General features: G+C 41.2%; 1 protein-coding gene across 1 annotated transcript in view; it reads left to right on the top strand.

Annotated features, from left to right (window-relative positions):
• The first annotated feature begins 1,189 nt into the window (after nt 1–1,189).
• The window catches only part of LOC132190794 (pyrophosphate-energized membrane proton pump 3), a 38,884-nt gene continuing 20,862 nt past the window's right edge, over nt 1,190–19,211 (top strand). Inside the window, exons 1-5 of the mRNA XM_088517351.1 lie at nt 1,190–1,374; nt 8,251–8,454; nt 15,339–15,490; nt 15,597–15,744; nt 15,819–15,954. Of these exons, the coding sequence (XP_088373477.1) occupies nt 1,282–1,374; nt 8,251–8,454; nt 15,339–15,490; nt 15,597–15,744; nt 15,819–15,954 (733 nt within the window). The 5' untranslated portion in view covers nt 1,190–1,281. The remainder of the gene's footprint in view (nt 1,375–8,250; nt 8,455–15,338; nt 15,491–15,596; nt 15,745–15,818; nt 15,955–19,211) is intronic.

The raw sequence follows: 19,211 nt of genomic DNA, 5'->3' as shown, positions 1-19,211 counted from the left end.
TATATTTAAAATTTTCAGTTGACACGAGAAAAATTAAAATTTATAAGTAATTACTGCTCCCTCCTTCGTTATCTTTTTGTTTTTGGGCATATGTGAGCAGAATTTGAAGACATGAATCTCAAAGCATCTCAATTGGTTTGTAAAAAACATATTTATTAGGAAAAGGTGAAACCATAGTTGGAAAGGATAATTGGTGTCGCATAATTAGTCCAATTGATCATTACGTGGCTGAACGCAATTGGACAGTTGACGTGCCACCCCAACACACGGAGGACAGTTCACCATATACAGCACAGGGAAATTGAATATGCACAAAAAGGAAAAATTCCTTCTCCATTGACTTTCGCTCATTCACCCAATAATACGTCGCATATTACTACTAGTCCTGCCACTTTCAGATCTAACAGATAATTTATAAACAAAAAATAAATAAAATAAATACGAGCTCTCCCTGAAAACGCTCTCCTCCTCTGCGGAATCACGCTGAGTTAGAGAGAGAGAGGCTCAGAAGAGCAGAGAGATTGCTGCGTTGGTTGCGGTTACAGAGGCATTGCTCTGAGCGCTTATTGTCTGGTAAGTACTCCGGTACGGTGCCGTTTTGGTTCTTAGATCTCTCTCTCTGTGCATTCTCTTTTCGTTCCTGGAATTAGAATTCCGGTATTAGCAGATCGTGGAATTTGGTTCTCGTTGGTAATCTGGCCTCTCTGGGCTGGCTTGAGTTCGTGCTACCTCGTCTGTAATCGAGCTTTATTATTGTTATTATTATTATTTTTTTTGATAATTATTATTGTTATTATTATTAATCATTGTTATAGTTATTTCGGATCTTAGGGTTTGGTGCCTTCGAGTTTGTGAAATTTTGTGCTCTGTTAAGTAGTTGAGACAATGAGGTTTCAGGGAATGATCGTTTTAATAGAAAAAGGATGTCTGATATTTGTTGTGGATTAGTTTCTCTGGGTTTTTCATTTTCTGTCTGTTGGTTGCTGAAATAAGAAAAGTCGTGGTTGTTTTTTTTTTTTTCTGTTGTCTACATTTTCTCGGAGCTTTCAAATTCTGTTACTGTTTGCCTATCTTTCTGCATGTATATATATAGGTTTTGAGTTTAGTAATTCCGTAATTATTGAATGCTGAGTGTGAGTTTTATAATGATACTGAGATTTGATCGACTTTGAATTCCGGAACAGTAGTAGCCGCAGCAGAACATTCAAAATTCAGCGACCAAGTTCAGGGGGCGACCTGCCCCAGGTTCGGAGGGTGAATTCAACCACTCTTACGGTGGTCATGGATGAAGAGTTGGAGAATGGTAATCTCGGGCCCTATGCGGACAGGCCTAGGACTTTTCCCAACATGCGTAGCAAGGCTTATAACCCATTGGTGAGGACCTTATTTGTATAAACGAGTTTTAATGCGAATTAGTATATGCTCAGTTGTAACCACTGTTATGCATATTTATTTATTTTGTGGGTAAATATAAATACAAATCATGCATTTGTATGGGATTGAACCCATTTCCTTATATGCTCATTTTTGTAGAAAAAGGGTCTAATATATGTGCAAGAGAAATGCTATACAACACACTTTTATCCTACTTTGCTGGTGTAGCACTGCTAATCAGCCTTTGGATCAACAATTGTTTCTTTTAAAAAAAAGATCCAAGGGTTGAATGACAATGCTACATCAACAAAGTGGGAGAAAAGTGTAGTGTATATCATTACTATATGCTTAGAGATGTATAATGATTATGTATTTCTTTTTTCCTAGTAAAATTGATGCATGCTTTTGTTTCTTCTTACAACAAGTTTAGGATTTTGTCTTTGCCTTTTTTGGGCCGTTGCAGTAAGCAAGTTTACTTAGTGTGCTTATGATGGACATAAATTTTCCACAAGCGGGGTTGGAGGAATTCTTTCAACCCAATCTCTAAAAGTGATATGTCCCTTGAACATATGAGAAGGACATGTTTTTTAACTAATCTGATTAAAAAAAATGTAAGAAGTACATGCTGTTCAAAAAATGTGCTTTTCATAGGCTAAAGAACACGTTACTTTTAAAAACTACTTTGGAGGAAAATTCCTCCAACTAGTTTGTAGGAAATTTTGTTCACTTATGATTTGTGACTGGTATGATAGAAATGTATGGCGTTGGTGCTACTCATCATCCCAATATAGGACTGAAGTGTTACAAGCAGTTCTCACTTTTCTAATTTTCTGGAATTTTGTTCTTTTCCCCCACCTTAGTGGATGTCTTTCTTGTATGGTAACGACGCAGGGAAAAACGCTAGTCACATCTGTGCTATCACTCCAAAATGACTAGTTAGTTTGGAGCTTCTTAGAATCACTTGTAATGCCTAGTTTCACCTAGTAAGTAAACAAATAATGTGAGACTTAGCATCCATGATCATATCTCATAAACCACCCACTCTTTATGTTTTCTACTTATCTTCCCAATATGAGATTGAAATGTTACAAACTTCCCTCTTAAACCCTAGCGTCCTCGTTAGGGCAATGCTATGTGGTGTTGACAATACCACATGGTGCATTACTAGGTGGCTCTGATACCATTTGTAACAACCCATAAAAAAACGCTAGCCACATGTGCGCTATCACCCCAAAATGATTAGTTAATTTGGAGCTTCCTATAATCACTTATAAAGCTTAGTTTTCACCTATTAAGTAAGCAATGCTGGACTTAGCACCTATGAGTATCTCTTATTAACCACCTACTCTATATGTGCGTTACTCATCTTCTCAATATGGCACCAAAGTGTTACATGTATACTCCCTGTGTACTTGGTGGTGCCCCTTTATGCTTTCTAATAAGATTGATTACTTATCAAAAAAATAGAAAACTAGCATATTGTTGAAGAAAAGTAGCACAAATAATTGTAGATGAGGATCTAGAAAGAATCAAATTTGAGGAGGATTCACATTAGAGGAAAGATAAGAAGATGAAATTTATAGGATTTTCTTTTTCTTTTTTGAATGAGATATTTATCAAAAAAAAAAAATAAATAAAAGGGAGAGAAAATTCCATTGATGTCTTCGAGCACTTCACCCCCTGTCATTGGCAGCCACTTGCAGTAAACATAAATAAGGACAGGCCTGCTGCGCTTATACTATAGAGAAATATGGTACAAGTCACTAATATAGAGTAATATGGTACAAGTCACTAATATAGAGAAATATGGCACAAGTCACTAAAAAGCTTGGGTTTGTGATCTAGGGGTTTGGCGAGAGGTGGAGGGCTTGGATAGAGTGATGTATTACGTCGGTCAGATTTTCCATTCTTGTGAATGGTTCTCCGGAAGGCTTCTTTAATAGCTCGAGGGGAATCCGGCAAGGGGACCTGCTTTCTCCGTTACTTTTTGTGCTTGTTATGGAGGCATTGAGTAAGATGGTGAATGCGACGGTTGACTTAGGCTTTTTGACTGGCTTCTCGGTGGGAAATAGGGTTTTATCGGAGTTGGTGGTCTCTCACTCTTTATTTGCTGATGACACCTTGATTTTTTGTGAAGCTTCGATCGAGCAAATCCGGTATGTGCGGCTCATTCTTTTGTGTTTTGAAGCTGTTTCGGGTTTGAGAGTGAATCTTGGAAAGTCTAAAATTGTGGCTATTGGGGAGGTGGAGAACATTGAGGGTTTAGCAGATATCCTTGGGTGTAGTGTTGCCGATTTGCCTATGAAGTATTTGGGTCTCCCTCTTGGGGCGGCACATAAGGATACAGCTATGTGGAATGATGTGATCGAAAAGATGGAGCGTCAGATGGCAGGTTGGAAGAGAATGTATCTCTCTAAAGGAGGTCGTTTAACCTTCATTAAGAGTACGCTCTCTAATCTACCGACTTACTTTTTGTCTTTGTTTCCGATCCCTATGAGTGTAGCCAAAAGACTTGAGAAAGTTCAAAGAGATTTCTTATGGGGAGGGATGGGAGACGAGCCTAAGATGCATCTTGTCAATTGGAATCAAGTCTGTCGTCCCCTTCGGTACGGCGGGCTTGGCATTCGAAAGTTGCATCAGTTTAATCAAGCTCTCTTAGGAAAATGGCTTTGGAGGTATGCGAATGAGAGTGAGGTTCTGTGGTATAAGGTTATCAAATCTAAGTATGGAGATCAGGATAGTGGGTGGTGCACAAAGAAGGTCTCGGGTTCCCATGGTGTGGGCTTATGGAAACACATTCGTCAAGGTTGGGATTTTTTTGCCAAAGGCATCCGTTTTGAGGTGGGGGTGGGTTCGAAAGTTCCTTTTTGGCATGATATTTGGTGTGGGGATTCTGCTTTGAAGCATGCTTTCCCGTCCTTGTTCAACATTGCCAGACATAAAAAAGCTTGGGTGAAGGATAACTTCATGTGGAGGAGTGGGGTGGTCGAGTGGAATGCCATTTTTGTGCGGCCCGTATAGGACTAGGAGATGGATTTGATTTCTGCTTTCTTGGACCGGTTGTACTCTTGCAAGATATCCACAGGTTCTGAGGATCGTATTCGATGGTCATTGTCTAAGAAAGGCAAGTTCGAGGTTAAGTCACTTTTCAAGGCCTTGTCTAATTTAGATCGTGAGGTGTTTCCTTGGAAGAGCATTTGGCGTACTAAGGTGCCTATGCGAGTGGCTTTTTTTGGGTGGACTGCGGCCTTAGGCAAGATTTTGACTCACGACACCCTACGGAAGAGAAACTTTGTGATAGTGGAGTGGTGTTGTATGTGCAAGAAGAATGGAGAGTCAGTCGATCATCTTCTTCTCCATTGCGAGACAGCGAGCATTCTTTGGCATACTATTTTTGATCGTTTTGGGTTGCATTGGGTCATGCCTTGCAAGGTGAGGGGCTTGTTCGATTGCTGGTGGTCGGGAGGTCGGTCCTGAAGTGCGGTAGTGTGGAAGATGATCCCTCTGTGTCTTATGTGGTGTATTTGGAATGAAAGGAATGCTAGATGCTTTGAGAACTCCACTAGGACCATAGAGGAATTGACCAATTTCTTCTTCTTTACTTTGTATTCCTGGACAGCCGCTTGGCTTGCTCCTATAGGGTTCAGTTTCTCTGATTTCCTCTTTCATTTTTCTCCCTCTTAGGCGCTCTCTTTTATTTTTTATTTTTTGATAAGTAAATTGTATATATAAAAAAAAAAGCGCAAAGCACCTCTAAGTACACAAGAGAGTATACATAGGTAGCCCAAAAAAGCCCAAAAAAACCCAAAAAACAGACCCCAAAGAAACCCAACCCAACTATAACCACCACCAAGCGAAATAACCAAAGCAAGAACCCAAAAAACCCAAACACTGAAGCCCACAAAACCCACCACCAGCCCTAAAAAAAACCAAAACCCTAATGCACCTCTGGAGGAAATGAGAATGCATTTTTGGTTCCAACACAACCCCGACGGCGATAGTACCGCTTCGGAGAAAGTCTCTCTCTAACCTCATAGTTGATGGAGCATTCTAAATTCTTGATTTCCCGCTTCCCTTTTGCCTTAGAGGTAAAGGGCTCCTGTTCCTCTTCAATATTCGAAAAGAGATTCAAAAGACTCTTCTCATCACCTCCTTCCCCATTAGACAGTCCCACACTGGAGGCGAAAATCGCCGCATCAATAACCACCTCCGAATAGTTCCCCGCCCCCTTCTCGGAGGGTTCCGCTACAACGTCGGCAAACAGCTCCTTGTTATTTTGCAACTGCTTGGCAAGCTTCTCCTTCACCCTCCGGGCATACCCTATTTGAGATTTGGAAACAGAGGAATAAATCGGAGCACCGCTCTCCGACATTCGAGGAAAAGGTTCGCTTAATCTCAAACCCAGCTCAGCCGCATGCTTTCCCGAAATAGAACAGGTCAGTGAATCTTCGACTACAACCTTAGAGCCCTTTACCGACGATGAAGCCTCCTTCATCCCAGGCAGAGAGGAAGATGAAACATTTCTAGACCCTAAAAACCCCCGACGTAGCAACCCTTTCGCCGGAGCAGTCTTAACGGGTTCAAACTCCTTCGCCGGAACAGAACCAGCTCCCACCGGAGGAGCAGAGACCACCACCGGAGACAAAGGAGAGACCTGGGTACTCACCGGAGTCAACAACCAGTTCTGGGTATTCTCCGGCAATAGAGCAGCCTTCGTCGGAAAAACAGGGACCATCGCCGTTTCAAGAGACACAGACCCCGCCGCACAAACCAGTTGATTTGACTCCGGATGCACCTCCACCAACGGCAGCCCCACCAACGCATGCTCGGAATCATCGCTAGAAACCCCGGCGAGACCACCGACGACCGGAGCAAAAACCTCAGATACGCACGCCTCCCTACGATCGGCCGAAACATCAATCTCTCCTGGCGAGGCAGAACCACACTGTTGCGATTTGGGCAAAAACTTAACACGACACTTCAAACCCCTGTGCCAAGCTGTCTTGAAATACCCTGCGTGTTTGGGCTTAAGGAAAGACCCAAACTCGCGAACACCCAGCCCAACTAAAAGACCTTTAACTAACCCAGCTAGGACCCGGCCCAAAACAAAACGTAAAAGACCTAGCAACGTCTTATTCTTCTTCTTCTTCTTCTTCGTATGATCCGCCGTCGGGATGAAACATGTAGCCAGATTAGCAGGATCCGGCGACTCCAACTCCACCCAGTCCACCATCACCCGCGACTCATACTGACAGTACCCGGTCTCGAAAGAGTCCTTCACCGGGAAGAGATCAATGTGTTGCGAAGATCTAACCCTCCTCCCAACGAAAGGCTCCTCAGAACCAGCCGCTAGTCGAAGAACCTCCGCAAAGGAGCGCCCAGGGTGACATCCAGAGAAGGATTCTCCCAAACCAAGCTTGAGTTGCGTCCCCGGAACATGATGCGTAGAGGCTGTTGGACCCAACAACCTCCGCAATTCATTTGCAAACCGACGCCATCCCCTCCCTCCACGGCCCGCAGGTAGCCAAATGATTCCTTTACGACCACCCTCAGCAAAGACGGCCACCTCCAGGAAACTACCTGCCTTATTAACACCCCCATGCACCATCAAAGCCTTGTTGCCCTCACGGTATGACTTGGCGATATCAACCTTCAACAGAGATTGACTCGCCTCCTCGACCATATCCACCAACCATGAAGCGCAAGGTTGGCTCACGAAAATTACCCCTACGAACCCTTTTCTCTTTTCCTCCAACCGAAGATCAGGACACCCTTCCTTCGCTGACAGGCAAAAGGATTTCGCTTCTATGGAGAAGCGCCGTTCCATAGCGGCTGACCAGAGCCTAGCGCACAGCGCCTAAACAGCGCCACCGCTAGGGCAGAAAACTATCTTGCTAACCTAAAAAATGTAGAGGGAGAGAGAGAGATCTAAAAAATAAGTGAAGTTTCCGTGTATGTGGGTTGCGCCCCTCTGCGCTTTTTATATCATTATTACTTATCAAAAAAAAAAAAAATAGAGAAATATGGCACAAGTCACTAAAAAGCTTGGGTTTGTGATCTAGGGGTTGGGGAGATGTATTAGGAGAATCTGCATGAAAGATATGCGACCTTAATGGAAGTTTCCATTTACTTCTAAACTAGGAAGAGTTTTCCTCTTTACATGTGCGAATTCTAGGAGAACACTTTTTTTCGGGGGGTGTTACAAATTTAGATTAGTAGTTTTCCAAGTGAAAAATACTTTCAGATAATGAATCATTTCGCTGCCAATGCAACCAGACACCATAGCTATTGTTTCTTCTTTCTTCAATTGGAGTTGGTGAGGGAAAAATCAACCTTCATGGATAAGCTTCTTGGCTTTGCTGATTTTGATTTCCAATTCAGGAAGCCTTACAGGCTTTCTCCTGCAACCACTTGTCTGTGTCACTGAATTGCTTCAAGTTAATGCCATGTCATTCTCTTGAAGGTGTGGATTTGGGCTTCTTGAACTCATATTTGATGAGCTTTTCACAGACTTCTACAACCTGGTGTGACAATTAATAGCTTTGAACTGGCATTGCAACTTAGCATGGTCAGAGTTAGATAAAATAAGTGAACTATTTCTAAATAACTATTACTTATCAAAAAAAAAAAAAAAAAAAATTTCTAAATAACTGTGGCCTAAATGAAATGATCGTCATGACTGGTGAGAATTCTGATTACTTTCATGTCAACTTAATAATTTTTATTTTGTGCTGAAGTGCAGGTGTTAACTTCTTGTTTCTGTTTTGTTTTTAATGTGATGTCATGGCGTTTTGATATATTCTTGTTTCATCACTTGTAGTTTTTTGTTTGGATTTCCCTTGTGTGTATAAAATATTAAGTTGTTCCATTTTGCAGATATTTCGGATTCTCTTGGGAATAAATGTCCGAGTTCTTTTGGTACTCCTACTCTTGGGATTTGGAGCAGTCTTTTACATGGGAGCAAGAACATCTCCCATCATCGTGTTTGTCTTTTCAGTTTGTATCATCAGCTTCCTTTTTTCAATATATCTGACTAAGTGGGTCCTCTCAAAGGATGAGGGGCCTCCTGAGATGGTTCAGGTATGTCTATTTCCATATCTTTTGGTTGTGATGTTATGTCTTTTTTATTTCTTTATTATTTTTATTGTTGATGATCAGTTGGTTGTTTAATATTATGTTTACTATAACTCAATTTGTTCACATCTTTGTATACTCGAGCGTGGGGGACAAATTCAATTGAGTTTTCAAGGGAGATTGGGTTTCTATAGGTTCTATTTGCTGTCTATATGCCTGGAGACTACCATGTATCATATGGACTTGCAATTTACTTCTATTTTTCATTTTGAAAAATAAGATACAGCGTCTTTGTTTGTACAAAAATTTAAAGGATCCCTTTCTATATTCTTTGGTTACTAAAAAAGAATATTCTATAAAGAAGTGGGGAAAAAACAAACATGAAAATGAAATGGAATATATACAAATGATTGAATACATGTTTTGTAGCCTGATAGTGATCAGGGACTTCTCTTATGAATTAGCAATGGACAAAAACGTTTGGGTTATATACTAGATTGGAGCAATGGTGTCTATGGATTTGACAAGTTTGGGAGTTGGGTTTTTTGGAAGATTGTTGCAGAATTTGCACTTAGTGAACTAGTGACTATGAGGCAATCAGAGAACATGTGTTGGATAGTTCTGTTAAATTCTAAGTTGAAATCACATCTATTTCTTTGGTAGCCCACAGTGAGATTCAATTCAAGTGAAAAGCCCTTAACAAAACTCCATTCTAATTCGGGTTTTCGTGTGTTGTCAACTAAACAATAGATTGATGGTTTTCTGGATCTTATTCATAGATGTTTAACGGAGGTTGTGCTTGGTGTATAGTTAGTTACATTTGGATGTTTTGGAATGATAAATTAAAAATAAATAAATACAGCGGAAGGAAGTTCATGCTGGATGCTTTTCATATTGCAGCTTAATGGAGTTATGAAGAATAGGAGTTTGATTTGTGCAGCATTGATTTAGATTGATCCCCAAAATTAATTTATACTATATTTCTCACAATAGGATTTGCAATCTATTAAACAAGCTAGTTGATAGATTGCAAAGGATTTCTCTGACAATAGCAACGTTTCGTTTGGAGGTATCAAATACATTAGTTTTAGGAAAACTTTAGAAAAGTTACAGGTGGAGATTGGAGTGTGTTTGGAATGTATGGACCTGGGTAAGTGTTTTTCTTGTGAAGGTGGGCTTCCGAGTCATGGGTCTATTGCAAGCCAGCCTTAGTGATTTGGGGGGAGTCCATAAAGCTCAGTCCAGTAAGAATTTGGGCAGGGCTCATTTGGTGGGTGCAGGACCCAAAAGAACCTTTAAGTCTAAGAGGAGAGCTGCTAGGCTGCCTTCTAGGGCCAAGAAGCTTCAGATGGCCTGGGCGGCGAGCAAGGCTGGTGACCCAGGTGCTTCATCCTCTGCCGCTGGGTCTCAAGTATCCCAGAGTCAGCCGCTGGCAGGTTTTCCGGCATACTCTGAGACTATATCAGGTGCGGCAAGGCTGGGCTTGTTGGGGAAGGTGCCTTTAAGCGCGGGATTGGAGCTGGCTGGTACTGCGGTTGGCTGTAAACAATCGGGATTGTTGGCCCAGATGTCGAGATCTATGGAGACGGCAGTGATGAGGGTGGGTTTGGGCTTGGCTAGAGTTTTGGGCGGCGGTAGAGTCCCTGAAATTTTGTCTCAACCTCTAGGGGTGCCGGCGGTGGGGTTTTTTCTTCAGGCTCTATCATCAGTGGCTGTTTCTGGGGGTATTTCTGTCAGTGAGGGGGTTAAGCTTGGGGTTGTAGGTTTAGATGTGGTTAGGGGTGAGGCGCCTAGGCTTGAGGGTTCTACAAACTCCATTTCCTTGGGAATTTGTGAGCAAAGGCAGGCATTCTGGACTTCGGATTTTCTGTGGCAGCTTTGGATGTTGGGATGGTAGAGGGGGTGGAGGGGATGGCAGAGGATTGTTTGGAAGTTCCATTGGGCCTTGGTAATGTGTCGGACAGTGGGTGTTTTCAGACTAGTTTGGAGGTGTTTAACTCTCCACGTTCAATGGAGAAATCAGCTCCACTAGTTTCAGAGACTAATTTGGCAGGATTGGAATTGGAGGTGTACGTGGTGGAGGAGCATACCCCACAGTTTTGTTGTCCAGCTTTGGAGTTTTTGGGGAAGGAGGGGTCTCAATCCGCTGAGAGGGCCCTGAAGCTAGTAGAGGAGTTTAGCCATTGTGTTGGTCTTTCGTGTGAAGGGTATGTAGGGAAGCTATCGGCGTTGTTTACGGATATTATTGCAAATAATGAAGAGAAGGGAGCGGCTACGGCCTCAAATGCGGGAAAGAAAGGTACGAGAGAACTCAATAATCTTTTCTATTCCATTAATTATGATGTTCACAATGGAAGTGCTTGTCGGGATAGGGTCAAGGGGAGGGTTCAAAGAGATTATTCATATTTATTTTAATGTGAGAGGGTTGAATGAGGGTGGTAAGTGTTTGAGGGTGAAAAATCTACTTAGGCAATGGAAGGTGGCCATTGTATGTCTTCAAAAGATGAAAATGGAGTACATTTCCAGCAGTTTTGTGAGAAACTTGTGGGGTTGTCATTATGCCGATTGGTGTTATGTTGCTTCTAGAGGGGCTTCCGGTGACATTTTGTTGATGGGTGGTCACGAAGCTAGAGATTTGTGTGGGAGAGTTTGTCGCAGCCTGTTCTTTTAGAAATGTGGAGGGTGATTTTGTTTGGGCCTTTGCGGGAGTCTCTAGCCCTAATCTTTGATAATATTAGATGTCTTCTCTGGGAGGAATTGGTTGGGCTTATTAGCTGGTGGGATTTGCCGTGGTGTATTGGTGGTGATTTCAATGTCACCCATTTCCCAAGCAAAAGGTCGGGGGGAGTGCGCCTCAATCTAGCGATGACAGAATTTTTGAACTTCATCTCCGAGTAGGGGCCTATGGATCTTCCCCTTGCGCGGGTGGGTGGATGTTTACATGGTCCCAACACTTCCTCTTGGTCTATGATTGATCGCTTCTTAGTGTCTCCAGAATGGGAAGTTAGATATCCCGGTTTGCTTCAAAAGAGGATGCGTAGATTGTGCTCTAAGCATTTTCACATCTTGCTTGACTGTGGTTGCTTCCTAAGGGGAAAGAGGCCTTTCAAGTTTGAGAATATGCAGTTGAAAGCTGATGGGTTTGTGGATAGGGTGCGGTCTTAGTGGTCGTCTTATATCTTCCATGGTACTCCAAGTTATATTTTGGCTCAGAAGCTTCAGGCTTTAAAGGTGGATATCAAAAGATGGAATGAACATGAATTTGGCAATGTGAGTGCTCTTTGCAAGGAGAGAGTTGAAGAACTAAAGGCTATGGATAGATTGGAGGAAGGGAGAGATTTAGGTGAAGAAGAGAAGGAAATGAAAATGGTGATTATTAGTGAGTTGGAGATCTCTCTTTTACAAGAGGAAATTAGTTGGAGGCAAAAATCCAGGATCCACTAGCTTCAAGAGGGTGATAAGTGCACTAAAGTCTTTCCATCGGATTGCCAATTCGAATAGAAGATGCCATTCCATTGAGTCTTTATCTATTAATGGCTCTCTTTCGTCCAATCAAGCCGCCATTTGAGACCATGTTGTGCATTTCTATGAGTTCTTGTTCTCTGAACGTTGTAGTTGGACGCCTAGGTTGGATGATCTTGCTTTTGATTCTTTGGGGGCGGTGAGGCATCTCGGCTAGAAGTTCCTTTTGAGGAAAGGGAGGTGTTGGAGGTGGTGAAAGGCATAGATAGAGATAAGGCTTCAGGTCTGGATGGCCTCTCTATGGCTTTCTTCCAAGATTGCTGGGAAGTGATCAAGGATGACATTATGGCGGTTTTTCTAGATTTTTATGTTTGTGGTAAGTTTGAAAAAAGCTTTAATGCTATTTTTATCTCTTATTTCGATGGTGCTTGGGGCTTCCGAGCTTAAGGAGTTTCATCTTATTTGTCTTGTGAGTGGAATCTAGAAGATTATTGCAAAAGTTCTCGCTAATAGGATTAGAAGGGTTGTTGATAGGATTCAGTTCTTATTGCAAATGAGTGCTTGGATGTCGTATCAAATATGGTGAACCAGGGCTGCTCTGTAAACTGGATATGGAGAAGGCTTATGATCATATTGATTGGAAGTTTCTTTTGTATTTACCCAGGAGGTGTGGGTTTGGTGAGAAATGGTGTTCCAAGATAGAGCGTTGTATATCGACTGTCCACTTTTCCGTGTTGATTAATGGCACTCCTTCCGGATTCTTTAGAAGCTCTCAAGGGGTAAGGTAGGGTGATTCTTTGTCTCCTTTTTTGTTTGTCATTGTTATGGAGACGTTTAGCAGGATGATTGTTGCTTCTGTTGATGGTGGTTTTATCTCGGGCTTTTCAGTGGGACCAAGATTGTCTGAGAGGGTTAACATTTCTCACCTCTTGTTTGCAGATGATACTTTGGTATTCCATGGGCCGAATCTTGATCAATTCATTCCATTAAAGCTTTACTTGTATGCTTTGAAACTGTTTTTGGTTTGAAGGTAAATTTGGCCAAATCAGCTTTGGTTCCGGTAGGCGATGTGGATAATATGGGTGATTTGGTTGGTGTATTGGGTTGTGGAACGGCCTCTTTGCCTTTGAAGTATTTCCGTCTCCCTTTGGGGGCCTCCTTTAAGGCCAAGTCCTTTTGGGATGACATTATGAAAAAGATTGATCGCAGGTTGGCAAGTTGAAAAATGATGAAGGGTAGGGTCACTCTTATTAAGAGTACTCTCTCTAATCTTCCTACTTATCTTTTGTCTCTCTTCCCTATACCTGCTTCTATGGCCAAGCGAATAGAGAAGCTTCAACGTGATTTTTTAGGGGTGGATTAAGTGAAGAGTGTAAGTATCATCTGGTCAGTTCGGACAACGTTTGTTCCCCTATCTCTGAAGGTGGTTTAGGGATCAGGAACCTAAGAGTGTTCAACTGAGCTCTGTTAGGGAAGTGGCTGTGGCGTTATGCGCATGAGAGAGGTCTGGTGGAGAATTGTCGTGGATGCCAAGTTTGGTTCTGAGTGGGGTGGTTGGCATTTCATTAACACTCTTGGGCCGCAAAGGGTGGGGCGTTGGAGGTATATTAGTACGGGATGGTGGTTGTTTTCTAGCCACATCAAATTTGATCCAGGTGATGGGTCCAAAATTAAATTATGGGATGATGTGTGGTGTGGAGCCTCGAGTCTCAAGGAAGTTTGTCCAGGCCTATACAACATAGCTAGTGTGAAGGATGCGTCTATTGCTGCCAATATGGATTTTACGAGTGGGTCCCTTCAATGGAATGTTAGTTTCATTCGGTTGGTTCATGACTGGGAACTGGAAGTGCTAGCTTTGTTCTATACTTTGTTGTATTCACAATGAATGAAATGGGAAGGGGAGGACAAAATATGGTGGGTTCTGTCTAGTAAGGGGAAATTCGATGTTAGATCATTCTATAGTATTCTTGCAATCAAGGAGGCTAGTCCTTTTCCTTGGAAGAGTATTTAGCGTACAAAGGCCATTTCGAGAGTGGCTTTCTTCATTTGGACGGCGGTGTTAGGAAAGATTTTTACCATTGACAATCTTAGAAAGAGAAATCTTATTGTGATCAATAGATGGGGAGACTATCGATCACCTTCTTCTTCACTGAGAGATTGATTGTACTTTATGGTATGCTATTTTTAGTCGGTTTGGGTTGTCGTGGGTAATGCCTAGTAGTGTGGCGGGTTTGTTTGCTTGTTGGTGGTCGGGCGGTTGTTCTCGGAGTGCTATTGTGTGGAAAATGGTTTCTCTTTGCCTCATGTGGTACTTATGGCTAGAAAGGAATGCGAGATGTTTTGAGGACTTTGAAAGACCCTTGGAGGAGCTCATGGCCTTATTCTTTTATACTGTTTTCACTTGAACAATAGCTTGGCTCACTCCATTAGTGATTAGTTATTTTGATTTCCTTGTTCTTTTTTCTTTTTCTAATTAGGCGTTCCTCTTGTGTACTTCTTGTGTACTAGGGTTGCACTCCTCTGCGTTTTTTGTTATATAAACATTACTTATCGAAAAAAAAACTATTCCAATTGAAATCTTGTAGTTGCAGGATTAAGTCTCTTCTAATGAAGAAGATAATGTTACAATCCCTTTATACATGGAGGGGGGGTGGCATGGAATAGTTTGCCTATTTCTAAATTTTATGAGTTCTTGGAATTTTGTTCTTTTTCTCTACTTTAGGGGTTCTCTTATATATTTCTTGTGTACTAGAGTTGTGCCCCTTTATACTTTGAATGAATTTACATTACTTAAACAAAAAAGTTTATTAACCTCAAAGTTTTGGTCTTGGTCTAAACATAATTGTTGAGATGTAACTAAGCTATTGAATAATTTTTTATTCAATAGAAGACATAATTTTTTGGAATGTATTCTTTATATTAGTATTCATAGAAGAATAATTTTTGACTATATCATAGATTGAATTAGATGAGAATGTAAGACATAATTGGCCAAAATATGAAATATGCGCTCTGATTGCCTATGCATGTGGATTCGAATGTTCTTGCCACAAAATTATTGCAGTCTTCCTTGACTCATTATTTTGCTCTTTTGGTTGGTAAGTTATACAATGGATTTTCTATCAATCACCTCACCTTCCACCTTGTTCTTGCGCGTGCGGGTGCGTGTGTGTGTGTGTGTGTGTGTGTGTGTGGGGGGGGGGGGGGGGGGGGGGGGGGGGTAGAGGAGTTGCCATTTGACTTAGAGCTCATTGGCCAAGACAACTTCTCATCTCTTTAGTATGATCTTCTTGTCAACAATTCTTTTTTTAGTAAGTAATTCTTGTCAACAATTATTATGAACAAAAAGAGCAAGAGGAGACTGAATTGTGGCTCATAATTTTAAATTCGTCATGTTCTTATCCTGAGCTTATCATTTCACTTTCTAGATATCAGATGCAATACGAGATGGGGCTGAAGGTTTCTTTAGGACCCAGTATGGGACTATCTCCAAGATGGCATTGTTGCTAGCGCTGGTTATCCTTTTCATATATTTGTTTCGGAGTACAACTCCTCAACAAGAATCTTCAGGCATAGGAAGGTGATAACATAGTTTAATAGTAGTTATAGAGAGCACTTTGCCTGCTTCATCTATTTTGTATTTCCCCTTAATGACAAAATTCACGGTTTTGAATCTGCCAATGCAGGTCAACAACTGCATATATCACTGTTGCTGCTTTTCTTTTGGGGGCTGTTTGTTCCGGTGTTGCAGGGTATGTTGGGATGTGGGTGTCGGTTCGTGCAAATGTTCGAGTCTCCAGTGCTGCAAGACGGTCTGCGAGGGAAGCATTGCAGGTTCTTTCCTTTCCTAGTTCATTATCTAAAAACAGTTCCAGATTGATATTGTAACTGTGAAGTATCATGTGCAGATAGCTGTTCGTGCTGGTGGTTTCTCTGCCTTGATTGTTGTTGGCATGGCTGTAATTGGCATTGCCATCCTTTACTCCACATTTTATGTTTGGTTGGGTGTGGATGGTGCACCAGGTTCAGTGAAGGTTACAGATTGTACGTATTGACTTTCTTTCTTTGTTCTGTCACTTATTATTACGAAATATATTGCATCAAAATTCAATTGTTTTTTTAATTTTTTTTTCTATCATATTATATGAGGAACATGGAGTTGAAATTGATTGTGCCTTATTTTTAAGATGGAGATTTTGCAAACTTTCTGCACAATCACCAAGCATGGGGTCATGCTGACATTTTCTGTCTTTTGATGATTAATAATTTATTGAATAAAAAGAGACAAAGCCTTCGTATATGAAGAGTATACAAGAGATACAACCTCCCTAAGGGTGTCAAAAATCCAAAAAGTTGATTAGATTTAAAAGATTAGAAGAGGTGAAACTAGGAACATAAGTTAGAGCCCCATCCAATAGAGATCTCAAAAAGAAAAATTATAAACTATAAGCACATTAGATTTGCAATCCTCAAACATGCGCCGATTCCTTCTGTCTTGATGCTCCACATTAACGCCTCGTTTGGTACGCGAAATATTCCATTAAGAAAATGAATAATTATTACTAGGAATGGAGGACGGTGGAATGAAATAGTTATTCATATTCTTTAATTTGGTGACAAGAGATATACCCTAATTGGAATTGAAACAAAATTACCAAACAAACCCCACATGATTTCTTATTTTTCTAAAACTCAAATTAGAAAGAAAAATTCTGGAAAGCTTTGAATTATGTGGGTTGCCGGCCACCCACAAAAGAACCCGAGGTGGCCCTCGGAGTGCCTCGTGGTGGGCCTATGAGGTGATCCAGGTGTGGTACAACCACCCCTGGTGCCATCAGGGTGGGCCTTGGCCACCCCCAAATTCATCGGGGTGTAGCGGCACCACCCCCCAGGTTCTATTGTGGGTGGTCGGCCACCCACTACTATGGTTTTGTTTCAGAAAATGTTGTCTATTTCTTAAGGAATAACAATTTCATTTTAAGAGTCTATTCTACGAACCAAACGGGTCCTAAGAGTGTAGGAATAACTTTCCAAATAACCTCCTTGGAATGTCCCCTCGCCCTTGAGTCTTCCAGCAATGGGGCAGCTCTAGGATTTTGCTAGGCATAGCCCACTAAACTCTGAATAAATTGAGAACTAGGTGCCAAAGATCACTAGTGTACTTGCAATGGATGAGGAGGTGATTAACTCACTCATTCTTTTTGCATGGATCACACCTATTTACATTGTTGAAACCTCGTCTTTTAAGATTATCAACTGTGAGGATTTTACTCAAAACTTCCGAACCAAGTAAAGAAAGCAATGCAAGTGTGGTTCCTTAACCTTCCAAACACTTCTTCAGGGGAACATATCAGGCTCTCTAGACTGTAAAAATTTATAATAGCTCCACTTTAAAGCCGTGATTGCTAGTTGGCATCCACACCATTATGTACACCTCCCCCAGAGGAGTATAATAGATTTAGGAAAGAGTCAACACACTCGAGGTCCCAATCCTGGACTGTCCTGATAAAACTCAAGTTCCAAAGGATAAAGGTACATGCGTAATCAAGATAATCTGACACCGAGGCCTCTTTGTTTTGATCTATTGAATAAAGTTATGGATAACCTCATGGTCCATCCCGAAGAAAGTCTCCTAGGAGATGCTCGAATCTCCTAACTGTACCAGCTGGTAAGAGAAAAGGTCAAGAAGTATTTAGGTAGACTCGATAATGTACTCTTGACAACGGTTAGGCGTCCACCCTAGGACAAATAGATCTTCTTCCAACTAGCCACTCTTTTTTGCATTTTCTTAGCTTTTCCCGCCCAAATAGCTTTTGACTTAAAAGGAGCACCTAGAGGAAGTTCTAAGTACTTTTTTGTTTGTTTGTTTTATTTTTTATTTTTTATTTTATGAATAATTATGATATTATTGAGAAAGAAAGGGGCAAAACCCTTGTACATGACAAAGAGTATACAAGAGGGCCGTAACCCTGAAGGCTGCTACAATGTAAAAAGCAAATCAAATCTACCAGTTTGATGAGACAAAGTTAGGAACATTTACAATAACCCAACCCAAAAGAGATCTCAAAAAGGAAGATTTGAGAAAGAGCACGTTGGTCTCACTATCCTCAAAGAGGCGCCGATTCATTTCTCTCCACATTAAGAAAGCAGAAAGTTCTATGTATTTTAAGGGGAGATACTTAAGAATGTTGGCCAGCTCTTCCTGATGTGTAACCTCCCCCCCCTACTGCGAATAATTCATATTTTTGAAGGTTGACCTTCAAGCTCGAAATGGCCACAAAACACAAGATAATGTGACTCAAATTATAGATATGATCGCGATCTACATCACATATAATAAGTCTGTCATTTGCAACAAGAAGGTGGGATATTTCTAGGGAGGTAACGTTTTGGTTGGCTACCTAGAATCCTGATAGATAACCCCAACCATAGCTCTAGATAGCATCCTACTGAGAGTCTCCATGACAAAGAGAGGTGATAGATGGTCCCCTTGGTTAAGGCCCCAGGAACTACCAAAAAAGCCCTGCGGATTGCCATTAATCAATATAGAGAATCAGGCCGTGGAGATTCAAGTAGACATCCAATTCCTCCATTTAGAGCCAAAGGCAAGACGGCCCATGGGATAGGAATTCCTAGTTGACATGGTCATAGGCCTTTTCTAAAATTAGCTTGCAAATAATGCCAGGAATACCAGATTTCAGCTGTCCAGACACTTATTTGCTAAAAGTACCAAGCCTAGAATTTGTCTTCCCCCAATGAAGGCTTTTTGACGGTTTGATATTAGCGCTCCCAACACTTGTTTCATTCTGATCTCAAGAAGTTTTGCCAAAATCTTGTAAAATTCCCTACCAGGCTGATAGGTCTAAAATCCTTTACTTCAACTGCTCAATCTGTGGGATTGAGAGAAACAATTGTAGTGTTGACATTTTCATGTTGATTAGCTTTGAATGGGGCATTTTTTTTTCCCAATATTATCTGTTGTTTCAGTTGGAGGCCATTGGTTTTGGGTTGTTAAAAAATTTGAAATTCTACCAGTAAACAAGTTTTACTGAACTCTTGAACCATTGATTGCATCCTATTGTACTTGTCTTTAAATAGAAGAAGACAGCTCTGTAATTGATTATTGCATTTGCTATTTGTTTATTGTATAGCGTATGTTGTGTAGATTGCAAAGGAATTGCTAATTTATTACTGTATTTTGTTAATCAAAATCATAAAGGTGTTAGGTGTACTGCAACTGGTCAAGTATTACAATGTAGTTGTGCTGTGAGAGCATTGGTTCTACCCTGATGTTGTCTGCA

Source organism: Corylus avellana, chromosome 6, assembly GCF_965113065.1.
Source record: "Corylus avellana chromosome 6, dhCorAvel1.hap1.2, whole genome shotgun sequence".
Lineage (NCBI taxonomy): Eukaryota > Viridiplantae > Streptophyta > Magnoliopsida > Fagales > Betulaceae > Corylus > Corylus avellana.
Note: the sequence above shows the minus strand (reverse complement) of the source record. Positions and strands in the feature narration are given on the sequence as shown.